Here is a 20,013-nt window from a genome sequence, read left to right on the forward strand (position 1 = left end):
ATCAATTAAAAGACGTTGTTTAAAAAAAATTTCAACATACATGTAAGAAATATTACAGAAAATTATATTTAATATACTATTAATTTATTTAGCTATTTTCACACAAAGATGTTATTCAAGGAACAAAATTAAAAAATCTTAATTAAAACATAATTACGTAGAAAGAAATTTGAATATATAAAGACATGATGAATAGTTATATAATAAAACAATGCATCTTTTATCTTTCAAATTTAAAAAAAGAATTCAAAAAATAATTATCAAGAATGACTAATAAATGCGATCGAAAAGTTGCCAAAGAAAATAAATTTGCGAGACATTGTCACGGTATTAATTGATTTTTCATTTATGGCTGCTCCATATTTAATTCGTTTGCATACTCACAGTTGTTTATATTCTTGAAACACAAAATTCTCGAGAGGCTGCGATACACGAATATTTTTTCTCTTTTTGAATTTGACGTACAACTCCATGTATATTGTTGCATGTCATTATTAAACGTACATGGCAATTTTTACACACATAGCTTTATATAATATCATACATATATCTCTACATCAGTGACACTCGTATTATGATTGAAAATCGTGATGATATCGACGAGCTGCCGATCAGAAAAAGCTGGAAAACAGATAGAAATTCGATCAATGAAACAGGAAAAAGGATGGCAGATAAAGTGCCAACTTACATTATGTCGTAAGTTTGCATAACTTACCGGACCAGCCGTTCTCTATGTGTTTGCCTCTCTTTAAGAATATATTTTATATATATATATATATATATGTATATATATATATATATATATATATATAATTAATATTTTCTCTCTTTCTCTCTCTCTCTCTCTCCTCCCTTTGACCCGCAAAGGATAGACATTAACATTTATTCATATTATATTCGTTAATATACTTACGAAACACACTTACATAGCACAGAATATATTTTTTACGTCATAATCTTACTCTTAGAATTCTTTTACGCCAATATAATATTATCTGATCGCAACAACTTAAAACGATACATCATTAAAAATAATTGTTTCATATGAAAATAGTTCTATAAACAATCTCTCTCCGATTCGCATTCTCTCTTTATTAATAGAAATTATAGAGCGTTGTATGTGCAGGTGCGTTGATTCAGACAAGAATCGAGGATAGACAAGAACAGATTTATCATAGCGTTATCTATTATCTCCTATCTATTATTTCACGGTGATTATAAGTATAATCATTTGCGACAAACATAAATAGAGGATAAAATCTAAAATAATTTGTATACATATATCGATGTATACGTACTCATCAATGTTCGCATATTGCATTACAAAAAATAATTTAGCAAAGGCCTTTAACTTCGTAAATCACCGTATTTAACGGTATAATCTGTGCAAAAATTAAAATTGCAACATCTATTATTGAATATTAATTTTTCAAATAAAATTTTACAAACGTATGAAAACCCCATGTTGAAAGATCCAAATATTCCTCCGATAACGAGTCTGACAATATCTTTTATTATTTTTAAGTTTTAAAGAATTTTGATAAAAAAGACTTTTTAAAGCTGCTATAAAAAATAAACGTGCGAGGGTGTTAACGTTCCTTTCTTCGAGAAAATGTGTAAAAAAGGAAAAGAAAAAATCATTACATCTCCGATAAAATATGTTTTCTTTCGCAATTTTCATTTCTCTCTTTCTCTTTCTCTCTCTTCCTATTCCTCTCTCGCGCCCGATTTTTCTCTTTCCCTTCCCAATTCAAGGAGGCAAACAGGAGAGAAGCCGTTCCAACAAATCTCTTCGTATTTACACAAGAAGTTAGTTCGAATAATAAAACTCATTCGGCGAAAACGAAAAGAAGATAAATAATAGCGGTGCAACGAATACCTCGTGCTATCAAACCTCAATCCGGTATATCTTGATGTAACAAAACGAAACAGATGACGTAATTGTGAAGAAACGGTCCGACGATGATGCACTACTTGACGAAGAGGTCCTTGAGAGTGGAGCAAATCGAATCGCAGTCCGCTTGCTCCTGCTCCTTGTTTCCGCTCGAGAACCAGCTGGTGACCTTGCCGCCGCGCGACTTGTTCGGTGACACAGATGGTTTTCCAGATGAACTGCCCGACATTTCCGCATCGTTTCCCCTGTGGGTTGAGGTAAGAAGCTTCTCGATGGCATTACCGAGCACCTGTCAATAGACACGAGAAGTTACGCCTTCGCGTCGCGCGAGAAAACTTTAGTTTCTTTAATGTGATTCACTTTTCCCATACGCGAGAATTAGGGTTGCACAAGACCCAATTAGGGTTACACAAGACAATATTCGTAAAAATATTGTATTGGTATTGAAAATTTTCAAAAATTTAAATCTTGTCTTGGTCTTGAGTGAATATTGGTAGCAAAAATCTCGTCTTGTCTCGATTTTATTAACAATTTTTTATCTAATATTAAAAAATTATTTAAATAATATTTAACATAATTTTTGTAATATAATTTGAAATAATTATTACTATTGTATTATATTTTAATTGTAATTATTACTATGTAATCGATATAAATGCCGTTTATTTACATAAAAAAACATTTACTGTTTGGAAAACAGAAATTAATATCTATTTACAGGCTCCAAGGGAATGTGCAAATATAAATATTTTGGAGTAATAAAAAATCAGGTTCATATTTATCCCACATTGTCAAAAATAGCTCGAGACATTTTAAGTTCAACTGCCTCGTCCATGCCAGTAGAAAGACTTTTCTCAATGAATGTTTTTAAATTTATTAATATAAATGTTTTTATTGAATTAAATTTTTTTAAATTCGTATATAGTGATTTTTTTCATTTACAAATATAAATATTTTAGTTCTTTTGAGAACCAATAATCTTGACAAGACTAATAATCTTGACAGTTTTAGCCTTGGTATTGTCTTGATAACTAATTAAAAATCTTGTCTTGATCTTGACATTCAAGATAAGACAAGACAATATCAAGACTAATCTTAGTATCTCGTGCAACCCTACAGATAAAAATAGAACTTTATTTTAAATTTATAATTTTTTAATTATAATTCTCGTGATGCTTATAAATGCCTACTAGAGAAAGATACACGCAATTGACTCTATGATTAACATGTTTAACGTTAGTCTTCCCTTTTGAATAAACAGAACGTCACTACGTTTCGTTTACCTGAGCGTCCACTTTGGTACCGCTGCTGTCATCCCAAAGAACCTTGTGCCTGGTGTCCACGTTCTTCGCCAGCGTATCCTTGACGGTTTTAACTATCTTTAATTTGTCGAGTTTGAACGTCGTCGCGTTCTCTTCATCCAGGTACCTATTCTTTTTCGAGATAGGTTGATGACGCTTGGTGAACCAATTGCTCTGTGCGACGAGCGAGCCTACGGTACCCTTGCTGCTCGATGTTTTGCTTTTGGTGCTATGCAGAATGGACACGTCGAAGCTGTTAGATCGTGTGCTTTTGAGTCGATTACGTCTCTGCTCCGCCGTCTTCGAGGACCAGCTCGATTTTTGTTCATCCTTTGCGTCCGATGTGCCGCACGTGTTTATCTCCGATGCGGACGACGTCAAGGAACTCAAAATGGATATCAGGTCTGTGTTAGAACATGTAATGCCCGCCGCTGTTGCCGAAGAGGGTACATCGAGTTCGCAAATCGGCTTCGTCATTTCAGACGCACGTCTGCGTAGCGCCGATGTCGACGCCGCGACCGATGCTGAGAACTCAGAGAACCGACGTTTCTGATGCTGTATGTATTTTTGCGTGGTAGAGCTGCCATTGCCTTCCAGAGGCTGGATCTCGCATACGCGTTCGCGAGACGATGTCTTGTACATTTTTAAACGAACCTGAGAAGGTACGAGTATTAAAGCGCTTCTCGTTTGAGCAAAGTTAGAGAGCAAATAAGAGATGCGTATGAATTAACAATTTAAACAATTACAATAACATAAACAATTAAATAAACAATTTAACTACAATTTTAATAACGCTGCATATTTTTAAATTATTTCTGCCGGAAACTCTTTGATCAATATGTATTTCAGTTATTATTTTATTGTAATTTAGTTTTTGGTCTTGTGAATCTTATGCTTTATAATATAATATTATTTCACAAAAACACAAGAACTCTTGATTTTTTTTAATCTGAATTTTGAAAGAAGGCTTTAATTTTGAAATTGAATTTAACAATAAGACATGCGATTCAATGTATGTTCAAAGTTTTGGAGACTTTTAGTCAAAGAGCAGAAGAAAAATAAAAGTGATCTAAATCTTTAACCGTCTAATGAATCTAATAGTGATTAAGGAACTCGGTCTTGCCCCTCATTCCAAGTTAATCAGCAGGAAGATATACAGTACAATAAAAAAGGACTATCGTATCGTTTGAGATATACACAGAGTGTCTCTTATTTTAACTCTACTTTATCTATGTCATTTATAAAATTTATACTATTACCTTTTTGGCCTTGATCTCGGCGATATCGTCCATAATGTCGAGCTGCAAATTGTGAGTGCTTCCACTATTACTGGGCGGACCGGTTATCCCGGTGGACGAGTCCCGCCGGCCTTGCAATATCCTGGTGGCGCCTCCCATGGGAAATGCGGCGATAGATTCTCGACGATTGCGACCAAATAGGGTAGTCGGCACCTTGGAAATCGTGACGACAGAGTGTCGTCGACCGCCTGCCTGCGGAGCCGGCGTCTGCGAGAGCGTCGCCAGGAAGGCAGCTTCTCTCGCTGATGGACCGGATCCTTCTCCGCCGCGTTCGCTCAATCGTCGCACCTGTTCGTAATTTATATTGATGTAACTTTAACTGCGACATTCAATATGTGTGCTTTTATCTTATCACTATAGAAGAAGAATGAGCTAAGCAGCCTCAAAAGAAAATTTATTCAATCGCGATAATAAAATTATTTCAATCATAACATGTCCGGTTCGTGTGATATATTTTTAACGTGATTACCCAGGTAGAACATGAAACTCATAATGACATCATTATGACGTCATCATGATTTTATTTATCACTTACTAAAAGTTACCTAAATAAAAATGATTAAAAAATGAAGATGACAAAAAAATAAAAAATGATGATAAAAAATGAAAAATTAAAGATGACAAAAAGAATCATAAATTTTTAAGTTCAATAATGGCATTATATAATTTTAAAGAGATTATGTTACTTAAATATAATTAAAATATACATGAATAATTAAATAAACAAGTAATTGCGTAATCCATATAAAAAATGATATATCCGAAGACGATTTTTCCTCAACGAAAATGTCGAGGCACTAATAATTTTCGAATTATAAGTGATTGGAAATAAGGGGTTTTTCGTAAACTAAGCTTTGTAGAAACAAAATATTAACAAAACCACATTCTTTGATTAATTTTAAATAGAGTTTACTTTAGTTGAGTTTTAATTTAAGACTTAATTGGAAAGATTTATGATGACAAAAATCGGGAACATGTAAAAAATGATGGCCTTCATTGATATTTTCGCTGAGGAAAAATCGTCTTCAAATGATCCCAGGAATCTATCTTTGAAAGATGACGGAAGATAACTGGCACACCCTGCATATTCTCCAACAGAGTTCGCTAGAATTGTTTAATATCAAAAATAAGTCACCAAAACATTGCCAAAAGTATATCAAATGAGATCATTATAATATCATTATTTTTCTAAAAGGCTTTTAGGTGACTTTTAGGACGTCATATTGATGTCATTATGAGTTTCATGTTCTACCTAGGTATTCTTAAACCTCTTTACCATAGATTTTTTAAAACCTGTCTGCCGATATTAAGAAAAATAATATACCTCATTAATTAATTTTAAATTAAAATATATGAAATTATAATAAAATCCAAGAAATATAATATTAGACGATTTCATCTCGTTATTTATATCGAGAACAACGCTCATTTTATCGCGATTATCCTGAGCTGCAAATAAGTTTATTCTAACAATATATTTCGTGCATAACAGCATCAAAATTATCATTGTTTGCATATCAATATCGCCGTAACCGCGAAAGGCTTCCTGTGCACGCGCACACATATATACCTGGGATGCGGTTATCCCGGATGTGCACTGCGGGGTCGGTAAGGAATGCTTCCTGGCGTCCCTCCACGGCGAGAGCAGATAGGGATTCAAGGATGGGGAATCCGGATCGACGCAACGCGGCGGTGATTCCACGCGACAGCGATCCGCTTCCTCCTCGCCGACCGTGCTTTCCTCGACGACGATCAGCGGCTCGGCACCACCGCTCCCGCTGCTCGTACTCGGGCAGAACGATTGTCGTCTCATGCTGATATTTTCTGCAAATATTATTTATTTTTCAAATTTCCCCCATCTTAATTCTCATTATTTGTAAGTCAGCTCTTTGCATAACCAGTTACATAAAATGGGAGAGCAGATTCTCACAGGTTGCACGCATCATTTAAAATCCCGAATGGATCCGGCGAGCTTTCCGCGTGTGGGTGTGTGTGCGACGTCGAGATTAAAGGAATTCCCGACGAGACTTTTTATTTTTCACGACGGAATGACATCCGATAGATGCATGTTTCTAGTGTGAAAAATATGGATAAAGCATTGCACGTAATACATCGTCTTATACGGCTCGTGTAATTCAGGACACGTGCAAGCATTTCGATTTGATATCCAAGCTACACCCCCGCCCTTCTGAGTAATGCGTTACATAATGGAGGAAGAGGAGAAATTTCAGTGTTAAATTTCCATAAATATATTTGCGTAGGATGTGCAACAGCCTATAGAGCCGTAACGCCCTGGATTACGAAGAAAAAAAAGAATAAAAAAATATCGCCGCTGTTGAGAATGACATACTACACGTCACATTGCGTCGCTACGCAAATATTAGCGTTTGCAGAAATCATATTTTCGTTCAATATCTGGGTCAGCTGTTATGGAATAATGAAATTTGCGATCACCCGCGAGTACGCGTTGCAGCACGCGTGCATTATTTTCCGCCATTGAATTGTTTATTCGCAGCTTAACCGATACCGTAATATTTTTCATAAAATTATTAACTTAGAATTATTAACTTTCAAGATTCTTGCAATGTGCGAATATTAATCGTGTTTATTAACGTGCGAAGAAATAAATCAATAAAACTTATTAAATATGAAAAGCAATTACAATATGGAAAATATTATTATTATTATTTTGATTAACTTTTGAATTTCTTTTCAATTTGATAAATTTTAATCCTTTATGATCGCAGCACACGCACGAATTATTTAATCACGAAAGATTAAATCTGTAGTAGATATAGTCAGGTATTGAAAATTTCTTATTCATAATTTTTTTTTTTAATATTTATATATTTATATATATATTAAAATACATGTATAAAATATTTCTTTTATTCAATATTTGATGTATCTCGTCAGTCCCTCGGATTATATCGGTACGTCGAAGATAGGATGACAGGATGAAATCTAAGAAGTTTCACAATATCGTTTACTTTCGAATATTAAAATTTTTCGATGAATACCTGTCAACTTTTTTTAATTCACTTATTTCTCGCAAGCTATAGTCACGTCGACACTTTCGAATAGAAAAGCTGCAGTCGATCGACCAGCTTTATCGCCTCTCCCTTTCTCTCGCAGTCGTCCCGGTAACGGTGATAATACCGGAAATTAATATTCGAATACGTAGGTCAGTCGGCTGGAAATAGCAAACGCGAAGCCACGAGAATTCCGGTGGCGGGACATTAACAAGGAAAATCGCTCCGTTAGGCGAAAGAGGATGTTCTTGGTGGCAGCGTCGAGATATATAAAGCGCTCCACATCCTTAAGGATATCGTCATTTCAGGGGTATTCGAGTGCACGTGAAAACTCATTTTGCGATCATGAAGCTGCTCGTTATCTTCGCCACTTTTGCTGTACTAGCTTACGTTTCGGCAAACACACTATCGGCTGTTTATGACGGACCTACTTACGAATTGAGTAAGTACGTTTTATCGTAAAAGAGAGGACGACGGAAAAATTTCTCGTAGCTCAAATGAAAAGTCTCTCGATAATTGAACAATTTTATTAAGCTTTAATTAATTTCAAATAATCTCTCTGCTTTTTTTTATCGGAGATTTTTTGCGGAGATATCAAGAAAGATATTTGAAAGACAGAGAGATATTGTTAAGTATTAAAAATACTAAATATTATTTTTGTATTATGAAGAAATTATGATGCAAATATTAGTGTTTGTTGTTGTTATAGCCTTATTTTTCGAGGAGAGTAATATTGCATTGTACAATATAGGGAAACTTTTCAACTTTGATTAATAAATATCTAGAATGCATTATCTTTTGTCAATAATAATGTGTTATACACATAAATACATATATTCTCTGTCTCGCTCTTTCTCCTTCTCTCTCTAATCTTTTCTTTCTCCAATGTACCCTTTTAGCATACATTGATAATACATTGTCGATATCCTTTCAATATGACACGACCTTTCTCTCTGATGAATCATTTGACTTATCGCATCATTTCCGAATGCTAAATTAGAAATAGTATTTACTTTACTCTCTGAAATATCATTTAAATATTAAAATTCAATATTATTTAAAATTAAATATTATTATTAAATATTATTTAAATATTAAAATCAATCTTCCGTAATTAAAGTCTCAAATAAAAATTAAATTCTCTTTAAAAACTCGAAATTTATTTAATAAAAATAACTCCCAATATAAGGTAATTCGTAAAAGAAAGAAGTGCTTTCAAATTTCCTTCAATTTCTCACCTTACTTTAAACGAAAAAGACAGCGCAAAAGGAAGAATTAACTCTATTCTCGTGAGAGAATGTGCATTCCTGCTACAAAATTCTCTTTTCGTTCGTCCCGTAAATACGATTTCGCATTGTAACATACATGGTGTCGAATATATATCCTGTGTTCGTGTAAAAATTCAATATACTCTGTGAAACGCGGAATTTCGGTCTTATTATCGCACGAGGGAAAATAATGGGAAAATTGCTCGAATTGTTTCAGCCACCATCGACGAGCCGCAATACGACGAGATGGCATCGAATCTGTCGCCCATCCGACACCGGCGCGTAACCTGCGACCTTTTATCGTGGCAATCCCAATGGTTGACCATAAACCACAGTGCGTGCGCGGCTAAATGCCTGGTGCAGCGTCGTCGGGGCGGCCGCTGCCGCGACGGCATCTGCGTCTGCAGGAATTAGACGTCGCGTCTCCCTTTGAAACGTATCATCATCCGACGCACGTCCCACGGATCTTGCCTCTCGTTCGTTGTCCCACGCCATCGACTACGTTGGCGTACGTTGTTGCATCGTAATCCAGATTAATATTCATGACGAGGATCATGACGGGACATCGCACCAGCTTAACCGCCACGTGATGGTCTCGGTCGATCGATCGTAACGCGCAAATTCTCGCCGAAAATTGATAACGCTACTATCAGTGGAAATTGTCTCGATAATTTTCATCGTTGTGTCATGTAATTTGATAAGAATAACGGCTCTTATCCGCCACGTTTCGCGAGAGATTAATTAATTTAATTAAATTAAAATTAAAATGTTGGTCATTATTAATGAACGGTGATTTATCTCGAGTAATGAGGGTATAAGATTTGTGTAACACTTTTTAATAATGTCAATTGTTGAATAATTTCACTGTGGCAAACACACAATATTGACTGAATCAAATATAGTTTTATGAAAATTATTTTAACATATACACGCATACACACACACATATGTTTGGATATATCGAATATCTATAATATTTACGTTTCAAGTAAAATAATCAATTAGGCATTGAAGAATAATTGTACTGATATCTTTGAAGTATTTTTCAATGCTATTAAATATAATATAAATGTATTTAAGCGATATTTAAATTAGAATCTATATTCTACGAACTTGTTTTGCAAGATACCTAATTAGCGGTACTTATCATAATTAGCACTAATCTGCTTTTTTATAATAAAATAAAAGCCATCCAGTTAGTTTAATTTCTCAATCGCAATAATTATATAAATTTGCAATCACAATATTTGTAAAAAAAAGAGACATAAAAATTTGACCAAAATAATATCTTTGTATAAAATTCGACACAGATTATGCAAAATATTTGACACAAGTTTATCCATTATTTGTTATATTGCGATTTTATCGTATAATCAAGATTGATTTTAATGATATACGATATAGAAATAAGTGATAATGGGATATAGAGGAGCAATTAATCGAACAAAACGTAACATACCGCGCCGGTAATTGATAATTGACCTCCGTCCTAGCGTATTCAAAATCTATTTCCGGATATGAAAGCAACATGTGAGTCCGGGCTGATAGTTCCACATTGATGAATCCAATCACTAACGTAATATCTTTCGGCTCACTGTATATATTGATTCGTGCGTCGCAAATATCCACGGAACACGTATCACTGCTGAACTGAATAAGCTGTTCAATCTGTCTCCCGAGACGGTATTTCAATCCAGTTTAAACACTTAAACAATCGTACGTGAATCAATCTCCAAAATTAATTCGATGTTTTATCTAAGATTTAAACCTGTCACTTCTTCAATATAAAATTGTACATCTTATGTCGCGAAGCATCCCCTTTAATATTCGAGCAATCAATGTTGGCCGAATAATATTTCTGTGATTTCAATCCCAGAAAAAAATCATCAATGTAACTACATTGATCCTGACTACGTAATTACATACATATTGATTACTCTTAATTTATCAGATTTAATTCTAATTTTTCAAATGCGTTTTCAGATTTTCTTTAGCGTTTAATTCGAATAATACAATGCACTCGAAATTCATATCATTTCTGATTACGTATGTAAAATTCTTTCGTCGGAATACTCGTCTTGCTCGACCTTTAGTTTCCCTCTACTCGCACGATAAGGGTCATTCATGATGGAAACTTTAGAAGAGCTCTCTACTCGAAATGCACTCTCGTAGAAAGATATTAGTGGGAATGGATTAAGAGCGGATTAAACGGAAGTGTCCTCAATAGGAAGATAGGAGTTTCTACAAGAGATCCTTCTCTGTTTACGACATTAATATATTGATAAACATTTTAGCATTGTACACCAGGCGTCCCTGACCGATATCAAGTGTTTCTTTTTGTCGTTGCGACTTTACGAGTGATGGGTGGACTCGAAAATTTGCGACGTGCTGATGGCGATATGAAAGTTTCCTCGATAAAACCTCCGATACACGATAACCAAATGGAACAGAGTTTCGCGACCTGACGCAAAAATTATCGATTCGCAAATATTCGATATTCGTTTTTTGCAAAACCAATTTACGTGCAATTTCCAAGGTAATATAAAATAGAGGTGATTCGATTCGCTCTCTCTTTCTTTCTTTTTTCTCTACATTTGAGGAAGATAATTTGTCGGTCGGTTCACAAGTGCCAGCAATTTATCCCGATAGAACTGACTGCTGGGACTCTATCGGGGGAGAAAAATATATAATTCCTCAAAGAACAGTTCGAGGAAAGATCGCTTTGATCGGAATGCCACACTTAATTCGATTCGATGGCGGCTCGAGCCGAACGATCGACATCAGCATTTCAAAGTTGCCGACTTCTCGTGGGAGGAACTCTCGGTTCTTCGTGTCCTCCAGGCGACTTTGAACTCTCTCACCTATCTACCTCTGTGTCTCAGAACTTGCCGTTAGCTGAAGTCGGCAAATGAAACGATATTCGCCGAACAATGTATTGGAATAAAGTCCAAACTGTTCGCGGACTATGTATTGTCCACGTAGCTGTTAATATTGTATGACGGCACGGCAGAAATAGAAATACTCGCACGATACAAACAGAGAAGAATAACTTCGTCCATTGAATAACGGACATTAATCTCGTGAATGCAAACATTAATCTCACGGAATTTTCCGAGCGTTTGTTGCCGGAGGTAATAAAAAGAACATTTTATTACTTCAGTCTTCGAGATGCTGCGCGAAAACATTAACAGGCTTATTCTTGTGAAGAGAGAGAGATATTCTCGTAGATTTTTTAAAAGTTTCTCCTCTCTTATATAAAATAGAAACAGAACAAAAATGATAAACTTCATTTAAGGACTTTTAACTTTGGAACATGCTTGTACGCTTCTGAATAAAACGAATTATTTTGCTCCAATAATTATTCTACGATGAAAATATTAAAATATATAATATTTACATTTTTCCATTTTAAATTTAGAAATTATATTTTGCCTGTATTTTATATTTATTATACGGTATCTTTAAACGTAAGAAAATTTAGAATGTGCAGAATATGTACACTGAGGGAAAAATTTTTTTAAATCAAATAAATTTGTTATCCTGAAACTTTTGCTTTAAATGCAAGGAATTGTTTATTTCATTTAAGCAAAAGTATTTAATTTTAATTAAATATGCATGTTATATTAAATACATTATTTTCACTTATATATTTTTTATATTTAAAAATTATTTTCGTAAAATATATACTATAATTTATTAAATTAAATATATTATTTTTTAAAATTAAAAAATTTTAAATTTTTGGGAATAAAAAATGCATTTTAATAAATATTTTGTAAAATTAAAATTAAAATATTTAACTAAAAATTATATTTTTTTAAACATTTGTAAATAAATACTTAACTTAAGCAAACAGACGTTTTAAATACAAGTAAATACGTGATTAGTAGCCATCAAATAAATAGCTTTCTTGAGTTAACTAAAATTTTTTTATTTCAAGATAATTTTCTCCTCAGTGTATCATTCAAGATTCGCATATTGCGATATTTATTCAGCATATTTACACGTGCAATATTTTTGGACATTCGATCAACGCTGCCTGCATACACGGTTGCTTGAAACATGTGCAACAGAAGCAGAAAGCAAAGGAATTTTTTTCAGTCCATGCGGAAAACGTGCAAACGTAGACAATGCAATCAATCAGATCGTCCCGAATAGATACACTTTAAAACTGTCAAGTAACGAACCGCGCTGCGAATAGCGGGTTAAATTTAAGTCAATTCACATGAGGGTAAGAGTTTATGAAGCGAGAGCCAATTACAACGTAATCTCGCAAAGAGGATTCAATAACGAGCGAAAGGAGAAGAAGGGAGGTCAGCATTTCCATCGTATTCGAACAAATCACATTGTCCTTCTCTCTCTATCTCTCTCTCTAATTTCCTCTCTCTATTTCTTTTCCTCCCTTTGTATTCGATACCTATCGAACGTTACCGTGTTGGAAATTTCAGTATTGGCGATTCTCAAATGAGATTCATTGGACGAGAAACGTTGCGCGACATCCGATAAACCAAAGAGCTCGTGAGTGCACCTTTAGTACTAAACCCTATCGATCGATGGGGGTCACTACGAACGTGACAGCTTGGCTTTTGAGCTTCAAAGGTAGTCCAGCTACCGAGTTGCGGTAAGATGGAGGGAGATTGCTTCGAATAGGGTTAACGTTGCATCGTCGCCGTTGGTATATTAGCGTCACACCAGCGAAACGGCCGTAAAACTGGCAAGCTTGATATCTGAGAAAGGGAGAAAACAACGATATATTTCGTTTATTGCTAGATGCAATCGTCTACTGTCGAATTTTTTAAAGAAAGACTGCATAATATGTCCTTTAACGATAGCAGGCAAATTGAAGTTTATTTCCTTGTTTATTTATGGGCGAAACAATAAAAAACGCGCTATATCTAACGATTTGAAATGTCAACTAAAGGACATTTTATATGAAAAAGTGGCCTCGATCAAATTGGCTGAAATTGAAATATTTTGTAGTTTAGATGATGCTGATCAAAAGTCTCCTCGGCCAAAAAGTCCGAAAATCAAAAGTATAAAAGATACGATGATTTAAAATGAATGGTATTGAAATTTAAAAACGCCAGTTTTTGAACACATATAAATTAAATTAATATATATATATATATATGTTGTACAACTCACTTCAAATCATATTTTTTATATTTTTGATTTGTGGACTTTTTGCCCGAGGAAATTTTTGATCAGCATCACCTAAACTAAAACACATTTCAATTTCAGCCAATTTGACCAAAACCACTTTTTTCATTAAAAAAAGCGGAGCCCTTTCCGATTGAAATTTTCATCATTGTTTGTATATAAGGAATCGAGAAAATATATTCTGTCTTTGTTCTCTCTTTTTCTCTAAAAAATACTAGAAATCCGTTACCAAATAAAACATAAAATTGAATCTTATATTATCACACGTGCCTCGAGCTTCGCGCGACTCCCACGTATGTGGCAAAGATATCCGGCGCAGATTCTAGATTTAAAAATTTCTCTTACACACACGCATAGACTTAACCACGTGTTGAAGTAATCTCGAGTCAGCTCATACGCCTCCGGCGATAACAAAGGGATTTTCTCACATGCGCGGCGATACCGCGACGCGATATCCCCTGCTCACGACGGTCGCCGCTGACCGCCCTTTACGCCCTGCGTGACGTCATACGTGTGCAACGTATTTGACGTCACGTCGTAGCCTTTATTCCGTGTCTCGTGCAGAACGCGACCTGCGCCGAGCACATAAACGTTTATATAAACGGCACCCGTTGATGTTTCGCGGTCGCATATGAAAATTGCCGGTCGAATGATTTAATGGCGTGCGGAATAATTTTGCCTTGGCTGACGGTATAACTGTATCGTGGCACACACGAGCCACGTGATCGATCCCTCGTTATAAAAGCCGCGGTCATCATCACCAGCGGCCGCGAGATCATCGATATTAATGGTTGTTCAATGTACTCTGTTGGATTTTATAATATTGCTTATGAATACGAAAGGCTATTTGTTGAATGATCGTTGTCCGCGCAAAAAGAGGATCACGTAATGGAAAATGAAAATCCAGATAGAATAATAATGGAGTACACATATTTTATCGGTCGGGATGATTTTTTGATTATCCATTAACTTTTTTAAATACTAGGCTGTATTGTACGCAATTCCGAGCTTATTTATCTCAAATCCTGGATTATCCCCGCTTTCCATATTTCGCTATATTATTGCCGAAATATTTCCAAGTTTACAGCTTGGATTTTAAACTTAGAAATAATAAAGAAATTTTGACAGTAATATAAAAGAATTATTAAATTAATGCATTTATTCTCGAAAAGATTTCAATGAGGTTCTGTGTTTTACTTAAATTCGAATGCATATCGGCAGAAATCTTATTTATAAAGTGCTCAGAGAAATTACATTAACACAAGATTTAATCAAAAATTATAACTTTATTGTTTTCCCGTTTTAATATTATTTGTATTATTTTATTCATGATATAAATGTTACTACTTTTATCATTTCTAATTCAATTATTACAAGCGAGTTACCTTTTAAACCACCACCCCAGATTTTTAATGAATTATTAAGATTGGATATTATATATTCAGATACTTATTCTAATGTTAATTAATATTAATTGGCAATTAGTTTGCCCGTTGGCGCAATTTAAAAAGGTTAAAAATGTCATAAATAACTAGAGGTTAGTTAAATAATTACATCCCCGCGGGAGAAAAAGAAGATGGAAATTCATATTTTTAAGTCCCTCTCATTTTCTCGCACAATCCGGTGTGAAATGCGCGAGGCGTTTCCCATAGCGCAACGACAGAACAGCTATTAAAGACAATTCATTTCGGCCTTCTAACTCTCGTGCCGACATCCCTTTTACCTCGTTAACTTCCATTCTTTTGTTCAATTAGCAACCTCCCTCTGTGTTTGATGGACATTTAGTGTAATTACCCGCGAAACGTGCTACCCTGTGTATACCACCATTACGTAAGTGCACCTGTGCACCCACAACAGGAGGAGATAACTTGTCGAAAAGCTGCGTAAGCGATAAATCGAAACTTCCGTGGGAATAAAAACCTTTGGAATTTCTTCAAAATTAAATCGCCCACATCCTCCGCGCCGATAATGAATTTTTCTTATCGTAAAGTAAAGCTCGAAGAGAAATCTTTCATGAGACGTATTTCCTTTCAGATCGAATCTTTCCCTGTGAAAATGTGTTTTCCTACAAAGATACGCGTCCGCGTAAAGCACAAGGACATGTAACTGCGGGACTTTTCCTCCGGACTTAATTAAATACTTCGAATGCCGACCGACCGTCGCAAATATTTCCGGAGGATCGGTCATCTCGGCCGACATGCTTGAATTCTACCCTTTTCTCGTTTTTCTATTTCTCCTCTGTTTTAACCGTCTTCTCAAAGGATTTACGGTACAAACGAGTGTTACGATTTAATCCGCGGGCAACCATACTCTTCCAATTCCTTCATTTATTTCACGCATAACAATCCAGGATTTCGAGAAATTAAACGAAAGGGGGGGCATGAATAGCGAGTGAAAATTTATGGTCAAAATTAATGGTACGAGTTGTATATGATGTCGTTTTACATCAGTATTTATTTTGTATAATATGTGTATGTGTTGTGTGTACATATCTGTATAAATAAATCATTGTACTTTTCATCCAATGTTTGTATTCGATTCAATCTAATCAATACTATTAAATACTTGAATAAATCGCGTAATATCTATTATTTGCAAATTGTATTTGCATATCGTCAATATTACGAAATTATATAATGCGTATTATGCAAGTTCTTACTTGAATTATTTAACACTCGTTAAACATTCATTAATGTCGTAACTCAAATTTTGTCATCATTATCGTTACATTTTTTTATTATTAATATTATTTCGTTTTACCAATTTTTTTTATTATCACATTTTTTCTTATTATTAATATGTTATATAAGTGCGAAAGTATATACCATCTATGAAATTTCATATTTTGTATTCTCGCAGTTTTAATTTTATCATATTACGCGATTCGTTCAAGTATTTAATAGTCTTGATTAGATTGAATCTCATTAGACTTATATCGGATATTAAACGAAATCTTTTTAAATTCTTTTTAAAACCTTTTACATTTACGATATGTAAGTATTAATAATCGAAGTAATTTAAAGCATTCGGGAGCTCATTTTAAAGCAAATTTATAATTCGAATCATGTTACGAATGCAATCAATGTCATTACAAAATGTCGATACAAAAAAGTCCTGTTGCAAAAATATCTTGATCATCATTATTTTTATTTTAATATAAAATTATTTTAACATAAAATTAGTAGCATATTTCACCACTGTTATTTAATGTTTTGTTCGTTTTATGTAACAAATAGCGCAATATTTCATGAGTAAATTTTTAACTGAAACAACAGGAATTATTCACAAAACGGAATTTAATTATTACGTGACAATAAAATGATGGAAAATTCGAGCGATTTTGATAGTGTAAATGGCAAGCGTTCGTTTGATCATATAATGCGATATTACGCAAATAAATCAAACGAAAAAAATAATCATCTTAAAACATACTATTTAGAAACAAATTCGCAAACATAATTATTCCTACTACGATTATTCGTTATTCTTTAATTGTAACTTTCTCTCTCTCTCTCTCTCTCTCTCTCTCTCTCTCTCTCTCTCTCTCTCTCTCTCTCTCTCTCTCTCTCTCGCTATTTATTATGCTCATAATTTAATTAATGATCGAAGTAACAGCATGATTTAAAATTAATTGAATAATAAAATTATTAAATTATTTATTTTAAACTTAAGATTATTGATTTTAAGTTTAAGATTAAGATTAAGGTTTTATTAATTCCAGCATGTTTTAGATTTAATTTTGCTGTTGAAAACTATGTTCGTACATCGATCAAAAGTATCTCTGAAAAAAATAAAAGAACTGTTCTTCCTCTCGACCTGTTCTATTCTGCTAGCTACAATAAGCGAAGCGATTCATTCAAAGCGCAGCAGCAGAAGACCGAAATTACCGAGGGCAATTATTCGCTGCGAATGCACAGCTACATAAACCTGCCGAGGCTTGTAATTGTCAATTAGACTGGTAGTCAAGATTTCATCGATTCGTCAATAATCCTGATATTCGACTAGTATTACTGGTAAAATGCGAGGATTCAATATCTCTCTGGAGAAGCGTCGTATTTTGAAGAAATAAGAGAAAAAAATCTCCTCCTTGAAATGAATAAAATTATTCAGCAATATAATTTGTTTTCGACAAAGAATTTTCTTTCTTCAATCGCAAAGTGAAGCAAAAAATAAATATATTCTCAGATTGGAACAAAGATTTTAAATATATCATTTCTCAAAAACACGAGGCTCTTTAATACAATGTTATTTTAATTTTGGTTTATCAATTTTTGTTTTACCGATCTATTTGTAATAATTATCTGGCGCATTTTATATATTTATTTTCTATTGTCATTTTCTATTATCACCTAGTTCAGGTTAATATTCCTTTTATCACTTGAAATATTAATTCTGATATATAGTCTCTCTTATAGTATACACTTCGTGATTATCAACTCAAGCAACTTCGCACACGTTAGTTTCTCAAACGCGTTTATGTAATTACTGCGTTAATTTACACCTAGTAACTTAGAAAAGGTAAACCACGCTACTACCACGTAATTTATTATTTAAATAAACTTATAAGTCTATTGTTTATCATTTCAGTTACTATCCATAGCATTTAATTTTTCGCTTTATAAAACTTGAAATAATCAGTTTAACAATTAAACTCGTGAATAAAACGAGCATAAACAATTTCGCCTTTATAAAAGCTCATAATAATTATTATGTAAATAATAAAGATAATTTTACAAAGGAAACTTACGACATAATTTTTCCAGTGTATTGCAGATCAAATAGATAGATAGCTAATAAAATTATTGTTATGAGTCTCTGTTTGAACAGAAGCGTATTTTGCGAATAAATAATTCTGAAATGGAAATTTGTACATGGCTTATACTTCTTATATGTTAATAAATTGCTACAATAATATCGCGCTTAAAAAATCATTAATGAATCGCTCGAAATAGTTAATTGCTCGTAGAATAATTATTCGGAACATAACGATCGACCTTAGGGGAATTCCGTGATACGAACTATGTACATGAGTTATGATTATGTGCTCAAGGGTTCCTGAGCCCTAAAACATGATATGGGTAATATCGTAAATATCTGTCATCGATATTATCCGATCATCGTTATCCCGGCCTAATTCCACAGCCAATTAAAGCGCAAGAAGGTATCGACGTAAAATTTCGAGAGTCTCTTTCGAAGCTATAAAAAATCTTTCTATCCCTCATAGACGTCCCGTAAATCCTCAATATATTCAAAAAGTCATCAAACGTTATGCGATCGAAGATGAGACACGAGTAAACATCGCGAGTTGACGCGCGGTGAGTGAGTAAGCAATGAAATCCCACTTACCGCGGAGATTGTCGGCTGCCGAGCGATGTTAATCTCGGAAGGGGAGGTTTGTTAATGCGACCGCATCCACGATTCGTCTGTCGATCCACTCGTAGTGATGTACCACCACTATCTCAGCTGCTGCTCCTCGTTGATCCCACGGTGGGCGCACTCACCACTCGACAATATCAGGGATGCTCAGTGTAATGACCTCGCTGCACCTATAATAGTCACCCTTACACATCGATCTTTTCACGATCGTTTCCCTCGATCGGTTCGCTGAGGGTTCCGCTGGCTCCGGGATAGCGTCGCGATCTTTACCGATCCGAGATCATCGGCTAAAATCGGAGATGTATATGTGATGTTGATGGATCTCTCTCTCTCTCTCTTTCTGTGAGCGATCGCGTTGGTGATTCTTACCAGGTAAAGCGACGACAAGACGGCTACTCCAGCCGCGACGGTGGTCAGAGCGGCACTACGAGCTTCGTGAACGACCCGGCGCCCCCTCTCGCCATCGACCGGGCTCGCTCGACCAATCGACGCGTACACCTTCTCGTCGCTTATGTACATTCCGCTGGATCCTAGGGGATGGCTCGACTCGCGCAAAGGGGTGGCAAACTACGGAGCGGAAACGGCGACGGTGGCGAAGGGACCGTTTCACGTGTTGCTTCGATGTAAACACTGACATCTCGAAGCATAATTGAATGATGCCAGGCCAGCCTCGAACCGATCGTT

The 20,013-nt window shown here is 34.8% G+C and overlaps 2 protein-coding genes across 3 annotated transcripts; one reads left to right on the plus strand and one right to left on the minus strand.

Moving 5' to 3' along the window:
• Positions 1-828: 828 nt before the first annotated feature.
• Positions 829-19,766, minus strand: LOC105253468. Of its 2 annotated transcripts, XM_011261529.3 has the most exons (6): positions 19,699-19,766; positions 19,300-19,616; positions 6,064-6,317; positions 4,455-4,781; positions 3,178-3,849; positions 829-2,183 (listed from the first exon to the last, which is right to left on the minus strand). In XM_011261529.3, the coding sequence occupies exons 3-6, from the start codon at positions 6,304-6,306 to the stop codon at positions 1,971-1,973; spliced, it is 1,455 nt and encodes a 484-aa protein (XP_011259831.1). In that variant the 5' UTR covers positions 6,307-6,317; positions 19,300-19,616; positions 19,699-19,766; the 3' UTR covers positions 829-1,970. The 2 variants fall into 2 exon arrangements, with proteins under 2 accessions (XP_011259831.1, XP_025267349.1); XM_025411564.1 differs by lacking the exon at positions 19,699-19,766 and having other exon boundaries at positions 19,300-19,666.
• LOC105253467 (defensin-2) lies at positions 7,801-10,075 on the plus strand. The gene is made up of 2 exons (XM_011261528.3): positions 7,801-7,967; positions 9,011-10,075. The coding sequence occupies exons 1-2, from the start codon at positions 7,871-7,873 to the stop codon at positions 9,205-9,207; spliced, it is 294 nt and encodes a 97-aa protein (XP_011259830.1). The 5' UTR covers positions 7,801-7,870; the 3' UTR covers positions 9,208-10,075.
• Positions 19,767-20,013: the final 247 nt, after the last annotated feature.

Source organism: Camponotus floridanus, unplaced genomic scaffold (assembly GCF_003227725.1).
Source record: "Camponotus floridanus strain SB8 unplaced genomic scaffold, Cflo_v7.5 scaffold40, whole genome shotgun sequence".
NCBI classification, from domain to species: Eukaryota; Metazoa; Arthropoda; class Insecta; order Hymenoptera; family Formicidae; genus Camponotus; species Camponotus floridanus.